At 45.3% G+C, this 12,066-nt stretch overlaps 1 protein-coding gene across 4 annotated transcripts in view; it reads right to left on the bottom strand.

The window, feature by feature from the left end:
* mon2 (Mon2 homolog, regulator of endosome-to-Golgi trafficking) overlaps positions 1-12,066 on the bottom strand; it is a 229,778-nt gene that overhangs the window by 197,033 nt on the left and 20,679 nt on the right. For 3 of the 4 annotated variants that reach the window (XM_075669441.1, XM_075669442.1, XM_075669443.1), the window contains exons 12-18: positions 11,578-11,722; positions 9,232-9,480; positions 8,319-8,608; positions 5,825-5,872; positions 4,145-4,232; positions 2,148-2,439; positions 796-947 (exon numbers count right to left, since the gene is read on the bottom strand). In XM_075669441.1, the coding sequence (XP_075525556.1) occupies positions 796-947; positions 2,148-2,439; positions 4,145-4,232; positions 5,825-5,872; positions 8,319-8,608; positions 9,232-9,480; positions 11,578-11,722 (1,264 nt within the window). The remainder of the gene's footprint in view (positions 1-795; positions 948-2,147; positions 2,440-4,144; positions 4,233-5,824; positions 5,873-8,318; positions 8,609-9,231; positions 9,481-11,577; positions 11,723-12,066) is intronic. The other variant, XM_075669444.1, reaches the window with a different exon arrangement.

Raw genomic sequence — 12,066 nt, 5'->3', positions numbered from 1 at the left:
AATCAAAAAGGCTGCACAAGTGAAACTGACTTCAAAAAGCCTGCAGCAGCTACTGCCCAAAAAACCCAAGCTGCAGCAGCCACGTGGCCAGACCTCTCCCAGTTCCTGGTCATGCTTGCAGCATGAAGCGAGATCGCCTCCAATGAAGCAAGCACGTACCGAGTACTCAAGTTCAACCAGCCGAAAACAAGGTGTGCTGCAAGAGCGCTCAAAACCAGCAAGTCAAATGTACCGCAAGTCTGCAACCACTTCTTCTCAACCACCTCCCTGAAAAAAGCGGTGTCAATAAGACAAACATTTGATTCACACACAAAAAGAAAAGTCTGCTAAAGAGCTATATTCTGGTACACACTGGCGACCTGCCACGGAGCTAAAAATTCTCCAAACAACTCGTCAGTGGTCTCCATTCCTTAAATTATGGGGTTTTACGTGCCAGAACCACTTTCTGATTATGAGGCACGCCATAGTGGAGGACTCCAGAAATTTTGACCACCTGCGGTTCTTTAACGTGCACCTAAATCTAGGTACACGGATGTTTTCGCATTTTGCCTCCATAGAAATGCGGCCACTATGGCCGGGATTGGAAATATCGCGACCTCGTGCTCAGCAGCCCAACACCGTAGACACTGAGCAACCATGGTGGGTTGGTCTCCATTCCTTTTTCTTCCATCCACATCATGCCGGGTTAATGCACATTATGACGCACCATGTTATGAAACAAGCACCATGTCCGACACCATGTCATCGTGAAACAAGCCCCAATTAATGCACCATGTTATGAAACAAGGTCCCTACCTGAGGCCATCCATGGGTGAGTGTCTCGCCGTTGCTGTGCAGCAGGGAGAGGGTGCAGTCGAGCTGCTTCTGCCGGATGTCGGGATGGGCAGATGCCATCTCCACCAGGGGTGCCAGCAGCAGTACCTGCAGGCTCCTCCGCGATGCCATCGCTGATGACGCCGTGCGCGGCAGGAGTGCACAACACACTGTGGTCACCTTGCATTCCGTTCCCACCCCTTCAGAACCACACCGCACTTTTGTCCGCATTGTCGTGCGCTTTAATCGTACAAGACTGCATTATTATGCGTGCGACTGCTATAAAAGCTTACGTGACACCGAGATTTGCAAGAAGACTGAATTCAGGTTATGCCTGGGCACACAGCCGCAAATCAAAAGTTTTGGTGTGCCCTTGCAACCTCAACAGCGGTCCATTGACTTAGCAGCTCTGTGCCTTATCAGAGCAGAAATTCACCTTTGCCGTGAAACCAGTGTCCCTTAATCTTTTGAGGCCGACTGTACAGTATGACCAACTGTTAAAGGAAACGCCACATTAGTACATACCTGCATCAATTGCTACTCATAGTAGACAAGGAGGCATTCACAATAATCTTCTATCAATCGATAATAATTTATATGTGAAGAATAATGTAAGAATAAATTCTATGTTGATGTTCCATTCAAGGGTAGACCATGTGGCACATATTATGCAAAACGGTAATACTAACAACTTATTACATAATGATGTACATGCACAAACCACATGATTATCCTTCTTTTCACCGGACACCACGCAATCCTTTCTGGACCCCTATAAATTCACAACACTATGGTCACACTATGGTGGGTAGTGATACTATGTGGATTTCCCTAAACTGTCTCTCCGGCTTCAAATGACTGTGACTTTGCAAATTGAGCATTTTTAACCAACTATTGCATCAAAAGCACAATTCCCAATAATTTACACTGGCATGTTTAAAAAATCTGGTTTATTAGGAATTGACAAAGATAAAGCATAATAAGTAATGCCACGAGAGACGTCAGAAGCCACAAGCATGAAGACTAGACGAAATGTAAGTATTATCCATCATTCCCATGGTAATTGAATGATCGCAGCGAGAAAGTTCCCTCGAGAAATTTCTGTTAGGCGATCCAGAGCCAAGACTACACTTTGCCTTAAGACAATTACTCCACATAAAAATGGGACAGAAAAACAGGAGAGAGTCATGACGAAACAGCACAGACGATAGGACAGGTGAAATAGACAACGCGCTGTTTCACCCACCCTGTCGTCTGTGCCGTTTCACCATGATGAACGTAAACCAACCAGCCCAGCTCTTCAACAGAAGAGAGGGAAAGCCAATGCAGCTTACCTGTATGAACCGGCACAGTTGTGCTGTCGGATGCCGACGCCGTCGTGGCGGCTGACATCACCGAGGAGGCCGTCGTGGCCTCGCCGCCTCCGCCTCCTCCGCTGGGCGAGTGGTTGAGCGCCGCCTTGACGAGGTAGGTGAGCGCCTCGGCGCCCCACTCGCGCATGCGCGTGTGCGGGTGGGCACACACCTCCAGCAGGTGCTGGGTCACCGGCCGCCACAGGGCTTCGACCCTGCCCAGATTCACCAGGCCCGTCTCGAGCAGCTTGGCCACGGCAAACAGCGAGGGCTCCTGCAGCAATGTCACGAGCAAATCGTCGCACCTTTCCTTTTGTGTGTGTGAGTAAGGATACATGTGACCACATTGCACAGTAGTACACAGTTGTACCTCATTACAACAGTCACGTACGAGATGAAAATATTTTAGGTTTTATTTTTGTTACGAGGTGTGGGGGGGGACAATGCGGCAGCCCCGCAGTCCTAGCCAACACGCCGAAGTCTAGCAGCAGCGTGTAGCCGCGGCTTGCACCCCTGCTCGCACGTTTATCGTTGTCCTCTGCTTCCACCACTAGATGTAATGTCGCAGATCACAGTGTCAGTTACAAAAAAGCCACATATTCATTGCACACTGACACCAATGAAAAACATTTTATATTCAGTTTGTTATAACCGATTTGTTATATCTAGATTCAACTGCACTAGACATTTTATACTAATTCTTCAATGCTATAGAAGAGAGAGACTTGTTATAAGAGAAAAGCTGAGAGGTCAGCCTGAACTACAGTATTCTAGCCTGAGCAATAAAAAAGAGAGAAAAAGAGAAAAAAGAAGTGGGAGAAAGTGAAGATGATAAGAAAAGTAGATGCGCATGAATAAAGTACACTGCAAACCGTTATTACAGTCGCATATTTAGTTCACTTTCTGTCAACAAAACCACAATGGTCTTCATGACCTGGCCCACAGTGTATTCTGGTCATGGACCCAACAGAAGACTTGCCAAAGACTACTTTCTGCTCAACGATACTAGAAATTTTGTACGAACTGTCCAATGCCTCGGAAGAGTAGTCTCTGCAACATTCCCGCAGAAAAGGCTACCCTGCCTACTCTTGGTTCTTTATAGACAATTCCTGCTTGAAGTCTGCAGCGTTGCACGCACACCCTGCTTTGATTCGGTAAGCTGCAGAGCAAGCCCCCAATCGCACAAGGCTGAAGCAGGCAGATATAGGAAAGGGGAAGACCATGTACCCTGTACCCATCTCCTGCTATCCCCATAAAATTGTGTCCCATTTACACAGCCAAAGAATGCCTGCTCCATTAGGCAAGAAGAGTAGACCATCTGCCGCAGCTGGCTAAGAAGGTACAAAAAAAAAGTGAACACCCAAGGGGAGGTGCACTTCTTCGACTGTGTTGCCTGCTGCAGATTACCCTGCTCTGGTCCTGATTGCCCTTATCCTGATTACCCTGACACTGGTAGCAGCGGTCCGATATGTGCCTCGCAAGGATGGTAATGCAACAGATACACCAAGGACAGGATAAGTGTAGCGTTTAGCCATGCACTTTGCACGGCAACTGCAGTTGTATTGCTTCCATGTTACTGATAGACTGCCGACTCTGGCGCAATAACCATAGATACATACAGAGGTAATGCATCGTAAGTGAACAGGATGAGTAGCTCATAAGTTTATAAGGAGCATGCAGGCCACACCACAAAGATCAAGGCCGCAAGAAGTTGCTAGACAGCCTCGGTAGATCAAAAAGTAGGTAATAGTTCAAGGATCGCCATGCAAAGAGGGGGAGGAAGTTCACATGAATGTCTATAGATGGTCATGAACTGATATGACACCATAATAGCCGTAATAGCCAAATTACAATAGCCATAATGCTACTGCACTACAACTGCTCAGGTATTGCGTGAGGTCGTGTGACTTTTCTTGTTCTGCTGTCACTCGGCATACTACCATGCAGACTTTCAGGTAAGGTGGTGAAGTCTTCCTTACTCTGTTGTTGTAGGCCAGCTCCATCGATTCAGTTGAAAGCTTACAGAGCGCATCTATCAAGTGATGAAGTGCAACATCATCCAGGTACCTGCACACATAAGTGGACACATGAGAGACAGCCTTGCAAGTCTTTTGATTCATTCAGGTTTATTTCCTTCTCTTTTCTTTCTTTCTTTAAATCTGCAGCCAACCATGGAAGCACAAGCTTTCGGTACTTACAGTCAAATTTCACTATAACTAAGTTGCTATCAACACGAAATGCCATAGGCATTATATATTTACTTCGTTACTACATTCTCAATACATTCACTACATTCGTGCTAATTATATTGAGGTATGACTACGTTTGTATTTTTTTTTTGTGAGCTGTCAAAGAACCAAGCAAATAAACCTTTCAAATTTGCTTCACTAAAAAAAAAAGGAATGCCAACACAAGTGAATGAATATCCTGACTCAGTCTCAAATAAAATGAAATGTGAACTAAAAAGATGTAGGTAAGAAAGCGTATGAGCACAAGAAGAAAATGGCCTAAATTAGGCCATTTATCGGAAGGGAAATGACCCCATTTTTGTTTGTCTCATACATGAACCCGAAATAATCTATGCACGACCAACACAAAACAAAGCTACTAGACAAATGTTTCAACCGAATTATCACTGTGCAACAGCAGCCGCGAAATCCAGAAGCTCCAAAATCACAACAAATGTTGTAATCATAATTAACATGCTGATGTTCTACAAATTATGAAATAAAGAAAGAAAAAAAGAGAGACTGAAAGAAAGGTTTCAAGGCATAACTTTTCTGAACAATTTCAGGTTTGTAGACTATACTGCATCTTTCCAGCTACTACACTTGCATGCACAGTTTTGATGATCATTGAATGACAGCTCCCATATGCGTACCAATACCATACATTGGCAAACTCGCTTGTAAGTTGACTCGCGCAGACCCACTGCCACCCGTGAGTCTGAGTCAGAGTCGAAGCCTGAGTTAGTAGTGGTGAGGCTACACAAGTACGAGTCAAAATCGGGACAAATTTGAGTCCATATGATTGTGGGTGAATCTGACTATGTGTATTCATTAACAGAGGCAGGGGTTAAGCCAATGGTTCTATGAGACTGAGCGAGTCCATAAATCTGAGTAAGCCCAGGTCACTATGACTCTGAGTGAGTATGCTTGTTTCTCATTTAGGGGAGTCTAAGTTCAGTGGGGTCTGGTTTCCGGTGATTGAGTTCGAATGTTTCCCATTTTGGTGAGCCTAAGTAACCCTTAGCCTGACCAGAAAAAAAGCAGGGCAAATGGTGGCTCAACAATGGATCACACAGGTTCTAGAGTGGGTCGTAGAATGGGATACACATACGCAATATTTGATGACATTGGCCTTAGGTTTAGCGCTACTTGGGAAGCTAAAGTTTTGTTTTTTGAGCGAGTCTGAGTGATTTGGTTATTCCGCCGGCCTGTGACACAGAGACATAACAGAAACTTTGATGCGTACACACAGAGTGAAACTGTACAAAACCAAAATTAAAGATGCAGCTTGAAACAAAGGAATTGAACAAGATGACAACAGAGAACAAGCAAAACAGAACAAAGAGACAAGAAAACGGAAAACACGAGGCCACAGAGAATGAAGGAAGAAGGCAAGACTCGCAGTTGAACGTTTGACAAGGCCAGACTTACTGGGAGTTGTGAAAGACACGAGACAGCGTGCCGGCCAGTGGCACGTAGCTGCAGCATCAATCGAGTGTTTTCGCACGTGTTGGTGGGAGAGGGAAAGGGTTTTTTAAATTCCAGGTGGAAAAGGGAAAGAGAGAAACCAACGAGTTCATTTCGGAAAGTGAGAAATAAAAAGGGGTCACAGAAGCGTGGGTGATCCAGACGAGACAAGAGGACGAAGAATGAATTGAGCCATTGGTGAGAAAGGAAGGTCGGGGAGGAGAGAGAGAGAAGACAAAAAGAAGACATCAGTCACAAGCATTTGTAGAACGAGGACAAAAAACATACTTTATGCACTCACAACAGATAAAGCGACAGTGACAACAGGAAGATTGCGAAGAAGGCTCATGTATGACAACACCACAGCAACTTGTCACATTTTCACGCGCATAACCCGCACCAAGAATTTTAAAAATTTAGCAGTAAAGCCAGTGACGCAGCCAGGGTGGCACACCGGGCATGTGCCCCCCCCCCCCCCTTCCCCCTGATATCAGTGAGCCAGTAAGCGGCCTGCCTGGCACCCCCTCACCTTCACCATCCCCAGTCAAGTGCAAGAACCCCCCCTGCCCCCCCAAAAATGAAGAAATTCAGGCTATGCCACTGAGTAGAGTCAACGTGTGAGTTCTGTGCTAATTTCACTTTAAAGCGTAGCTTCAGGGTAGCATGGCCCGCACTGCCGCCATGTCCTTTACAGTGCAGGAGCAATTGGAAATTATCAACGTTGCCAAAGAGCTAGAGAACTGGCTGGCAGAAGATACAATGTGGACGAGTTGCGCACCCACGAATGGACTGTTTTTACAGAAATGTGAGCCTTGTATGCATTTATTTTAACAGGTTATACGCGGAGCCAGGCTATGTGTGAAAAAATAGCATATACAGTCTTAATTTCCCTGCAATAAACTGCATCAAGGCAGTGATCTCTCCTGCCTACGTATTCTTCAACAGAAACGTGGACGAAAGGGCAAGCACCTTACTATTAACACGTGGCAATTAGCGATGTGGCACAAAAGTGCCTTTTACTTTATTTGCTGCACCTTCTCTCCTGACAACGAGTGATGTAAGAGCATCCCTGTTGAAACGGGGCGCTGGCACATACCACCAAGTTCATGGTTCCTACTTTTTTCCAGTAATACATGTTAATCTTTAAATACTCTCATACACAAGGCTCAATTATTCAATATAGAAAGTTCACTTTGCTGCACATTGTCCTTTCAGCTGAACCACTAATTTTCCAGACACATCTTGCCATATAGTCTGCACAACAGATTCATCCACATTATCCCTACAGTCCTGAAAGGTTAACTTGGTTATAAACGAGCAGCATGTGCTATCGAAGCAATCTTCGCAAAGCTGCAGGGCTGATGATTGCTTAATTTCCTTATTAGCAGCCTTCTAGGTAGCACCTAGGCAGACAACTCGTGTACCTGGTGGTTAGGCGATACAATGTAAACACCAGCATGTTGCTTTTGAGATATTCCAGCACGCCGCGAAATACCACAGGTGCCGTCCTAAGCTCGGAGGTCACAGAGAGGAGCCGCGTTGGTTCTCAACGTTCTAGGTCGCACGTCACTTTCGGCGAGTAGTAATGGTAGTTTTAGCATCAAAAATTTCTATTTCTGTGTGCTTTTCGTATGCATCCACTCGTATTTCAGATGTTAAATTTTGGAACTGAGGCTGCTCCAAATTACCATCACCTGAAACTGGGCCTCTTACTAAATCTGTCAATTCGTTGCAGTTGGGCTCCCAAGACCCTTGGCCTCGAGAGGGCTAACCATACGTTGACAGCTGGTTGCATATTGTGACATTTCCAACAAAACAACGCCAATGGTCACTGCATCATTTCCACATGCCACGCACAGATTTTCTTCGTATGAAAATTTTTTGCTGTGACTGCACATTCTCAGGCACCCTGATTTGTCTGCAAACCGTACGGCAAGTTTTACCTTGCGATTTCATTCTCTGCTGCTCACTACATTTCCACAGTTGGCTACCTCCTCATTGTGCCTATCCAGTGTACTGCTTCAGCATCTCTTGGCTTTGTAACTAATGCACTTTGCTCTGTCGCTGCCCAGCGCACCTATGCACTGGTTACTGGTTGTTTAATGGTTCTTTGTCTGCACATTGAGTAAAACGTTTTTATGTTTGTTTTCGTTTCCCTTTACAGGTACCTGAATAAGTTAGCTGCCAATCTGCTCTCCCAATCCTTCTAATGCACTGCATGACGCATCTGTCCCCGATGGCTCTGAATGTCTATATGTGTCCTGCTTGAGTGCGTCTTCTTTTGTGCCAAAAAATAATGTTCACCATCTATCTGGGTATGTGCAACTTGATGGCCTGCCTGGCGATGTCTTCCCAACCTAAAAAGTGCCCGCTTGCACCCAGACAGACTCCTACGTGCAGTGCGCGTTTAATGGGTATTCTTGCATGCACGCCACAACACATGCTGGCCACCACTCACTGGGAGCTCTCAAACAGGCGGGACAACATGGCGGACAGCACAGGCAGGTCGGCCATGACGGCCGTAGTGATGACGGAGGAAGAGTTGGTGCCGCCGCCCCCGGCCGCACCGTCTGAGCTATTTTTGGGTGCAGCCTTGAGGCTGCCGCCCGTGGACGGTTTCAGGCCGAGGATCCAGACCAGGTGTTGCAGGGTGGTGAGCACCAGGTGCCAGGCACTGCCCAGCACGGCGCCGTGGGCTTGCGCCAGCCCCAGAATGGCACGCATGCACTGCAGGTTTTTGGCCGTCAGCTGCACAGGGGGGACAAGCGCGCACATGCCACGCTTGATTCAAACACGCCCTTGACAGCAACATACACTCGATTTATCATGGCCAGAAACGAAATATGCTATGCAGTCGACTGTAACACGCACCCAGATTTTCATACTTCAGTGAAGGAAAAGAATGTAACATTTGCTGTGCTATATGCAAATAATGGAGAAGCTTCCATGTCACGTATAAATAACAAACAAGCAAGAGCTGTTTCAGTTCTTATTCGCCAACAGCTAGTATGCTTGTCTCGACCGTCATCATTTAGTTATTCCTTTTCGTTGCATTCTTTTATTGTTCAATTTAAGGGCACTGCGACACTTTTAGAACCACTCCAGCTGAGAAAGAACATGTTGACGGGGAAGGGGAAAACACTTTCACAAGTTTATTTTCAAAAATTCATTTAAAGATATCGGACTAGCCTCAGTGTAGTTTCTCAGTTCTCAAGAAAAGTTGTTGCTCTTTAATTGCTTTGTCGTCACCCTGTTCCTACACCGCGTGACAATATTGTGAAGCTATGTGAAACGTCGCACAGAAACATCGCCAAAGCAATCGGTCTCCTCCGACAAACGTGGACGAGCAGAACAGATCGCTCCTTCCTCACCATGACAGGTCCCTGATGTCCCCCCAGTGAAGGGGTGGGCAGGGGTGTGCCCACCGCCACCACCTGTTGCCGAGGGGCATCGTGGGGATCGCAGGCGGGACCTCCGAGAAAGGGACCCAGGTTGGGGCCCTGCTGCGGTAGAGGAACAGGGGAGGGGCCACCCTGACCTGTGGACCCTGGCCTTTCGGAGGAGCCATCGCCCCGCGGATGCGGAGATGCCGACGTCTTGGGGAATGTGGAGTTTAGCACCTGAAGGGGGTAAGAACGCATCCACTGAAGCACAAACTGTCACAGCTATGCCCTGCGCAATGTGGGCTAAGACCTGCCTACCATCTTCTGTGTTTGTGGTGCAGAATGAGTGCGAGGACAAAGGCACCAAACCCCCTTCTTTTCTCATTGTTTGGCTCGTCTTGAGCTACAGACATCAAATGGCAAACTTCTTTTACCAATCTCAAACCCCCCATTTGAGATGATTCTCGAAGCCAGCCTCCAGAGCTCAACCACGCCTTCCAGCTCCAAAGGCTGTTATCAGGAATCACTCGCTTCTAGCAACACTGACGTTCGCATGATGCAACCACCACGAGGCATAACTGTAGAGACAGGCATTCGCCAACGCAAAGTCGTTTGTTGCTCATTTCGTCGGCACACTCAACATAATTTGACAATGACACTGATTAAAAACCAAAATCAAATTATGTGGCTTAGCATTCCAAATCATATCATGAGACACCAACAAACAAAAATACCAAGGACAACATACGGAAAATTGCTTCTGCTTACTAACTGAATTGAAGAAATTATAAATTAATGGCAATGAAGGTGGATGATACCAATTGCTCTCACCAATTGGTTAGAGCATCGCACACATAATGCGAAGACATGGGATCGTTCCCCACCTGCAGCAAGTTGTTTTTTCATCCACCTTCATTGCCATTAATTTATCATCTCTTTATTTCAATTAGTAAGTAGAAGTAATTTCCCCTATGCTGTCCTTGGTATCTTTGTTTGTTGGCGTCTCATGATATGATTATAAGAACTGGGCCCTTCGATTCACCCCCGTTCTTCTCGTTCTGAACACTTTAAAGTAACATACAAGCTGCAAGAGGCACCATAGTGGGAGACAAATAATTTTGACCACCTGGCAGTCTTTGGCGTGCACATAAATCTAAATACACAATCAATTTTGCATTCCCCCCCCCCCCCCCAATCAATGCATGCCTGCCACGGCCAGGAGTCGAACCCATGACATTGTGCTTAGCAGTGAAACCATTGAGCCATTGCGGTGCGTAGAACTACACTGGTGAAAATGTTTGTCCACAGGTCTCTATCATGATGTTCACTACAGCCGATCTGGAAATTCAGTACATGTTGACAATGACACCTGAAAAGTAATCGAAAATATAACCCCGGAACATTATGTTATCGCATGTACAGAATACCTTAAGACTTCAAAGTTAGAATTTATCATGTATCCCCTGTAACAATGTTGTTAACAACAAATTTTGTTACTAATGACTAACGAAGTGCATATTTCTTCTTGCAACAAATATCAGTTCAATGTTCGCATACCTAACTGTCAAACTAATATGTATTTTACTGCAAGTACGAAATGGAGCCTCCATCATCAATGCCAACAATTTCAAAGTTGTCACTTACACATAATTCATATAATTCTACTACACTGTTCTTCAACTACATTCAACCGATTATTTGGACGAAATTGTGACGAAATTAGGAAAGTGCGACGAAATTAGAAAATTTGCGAGTGCTAATTGGAATCGGTTGGCGCAGGACAGGGCTAATTGGAGATTGCAGGGAGACGCCTTCATCCTGCAGTGACCATAAAATAGGGTGATTATTATTATTATTATTATTATTATTATTATTATTATTATTATTATTATTATTATTATTATTATTCAGACACTGATAATTAGGATACGCTTCATCTTTTGCTGTCGCTTGATTGATTATGCGTTATGCGTGCTTGATTTTGTCGTCGGTCATAGACGTCTATGCGTCTTGCACTAGTCACGCGAAATTGAAGTGGAGTGAAAAAGTGACAATCCGAAAATATGGCACATCTTTTTTGGCCCCTTGTGGAATAAAGTCACTTATTTTTGGACGAATCTGGTATTTTGGATTGTCGACTGTTCGGACGTTTTGGGTGGTCCCCATCGAGTTCAAATGATCGGTGGGCGACTGTATTCACTTTTCTCTGTATGTTACTAACTTGAGAGTAAACAAATGAAATTAAATGAATGCAGCAGTGGCCTACACATTACTTTCTTTGCGTTAACAACTTCGCAAATCACTTCATGCACAGCCCTGAACATACAAACTGACCGTGAGTGTGTAGTGGGGGGGCAGGGACCCTTTGCACATGGCTGTGATGAAGGCATCCCTGGGTGTCGACAGCTGAAGCTGGCCACACAAGTTGGCATAGACCTGCATTGTCTTCAGGATCTCCTCCGTGGCCGCCTCATCCGTGCTGCAATCATTTCATGCAAGATATTATGAAATATCATCACTGGAAGCATTCCAAAATTTGTGCATGTGACAAAGGTAAACAGTACGGGTGTTCGAATGGCGAAATTTCCTAATCAAACTTAATAGGAATACTTGAGTAAAGAGACCTTCATATATTTAACACTGAATAGTTTTAGTCTCTAAGCAAAAACAAACAGCACGTGAAGTCCATGTCAAGAGGTTTATTTACAGTATCTGACACAACTAATACTGTCAAATACTGGTCGTCCAGTCAAATATGCAGCTTGTGAAAGTGAAACAATTGAAAGGTTAGCAGTCACGCTTCCTCACTATTTTATGCAACCT

The sequence above is a fragment of the Dermacentor variabilis genome, chromosome 9 (assembly GCF_050947875.1).
Source record: "Dermacentor variabilis isolate Ectoservices chromosome 9, ASM5094787v1, whole genome shotgun sequence".
NCBI classification, from domain to species: domain Eukaryota; kingdom Metazoa; phylum Arthropoda; class Arachnida; order Ixodida; family Ixodidae; genus Dermacentor; species Dermacentor variabilis.
Note: the sequence above shows the minus strand (reverse complement) of the source record. Positions and strands in the feature narration are given on the sequence as shown.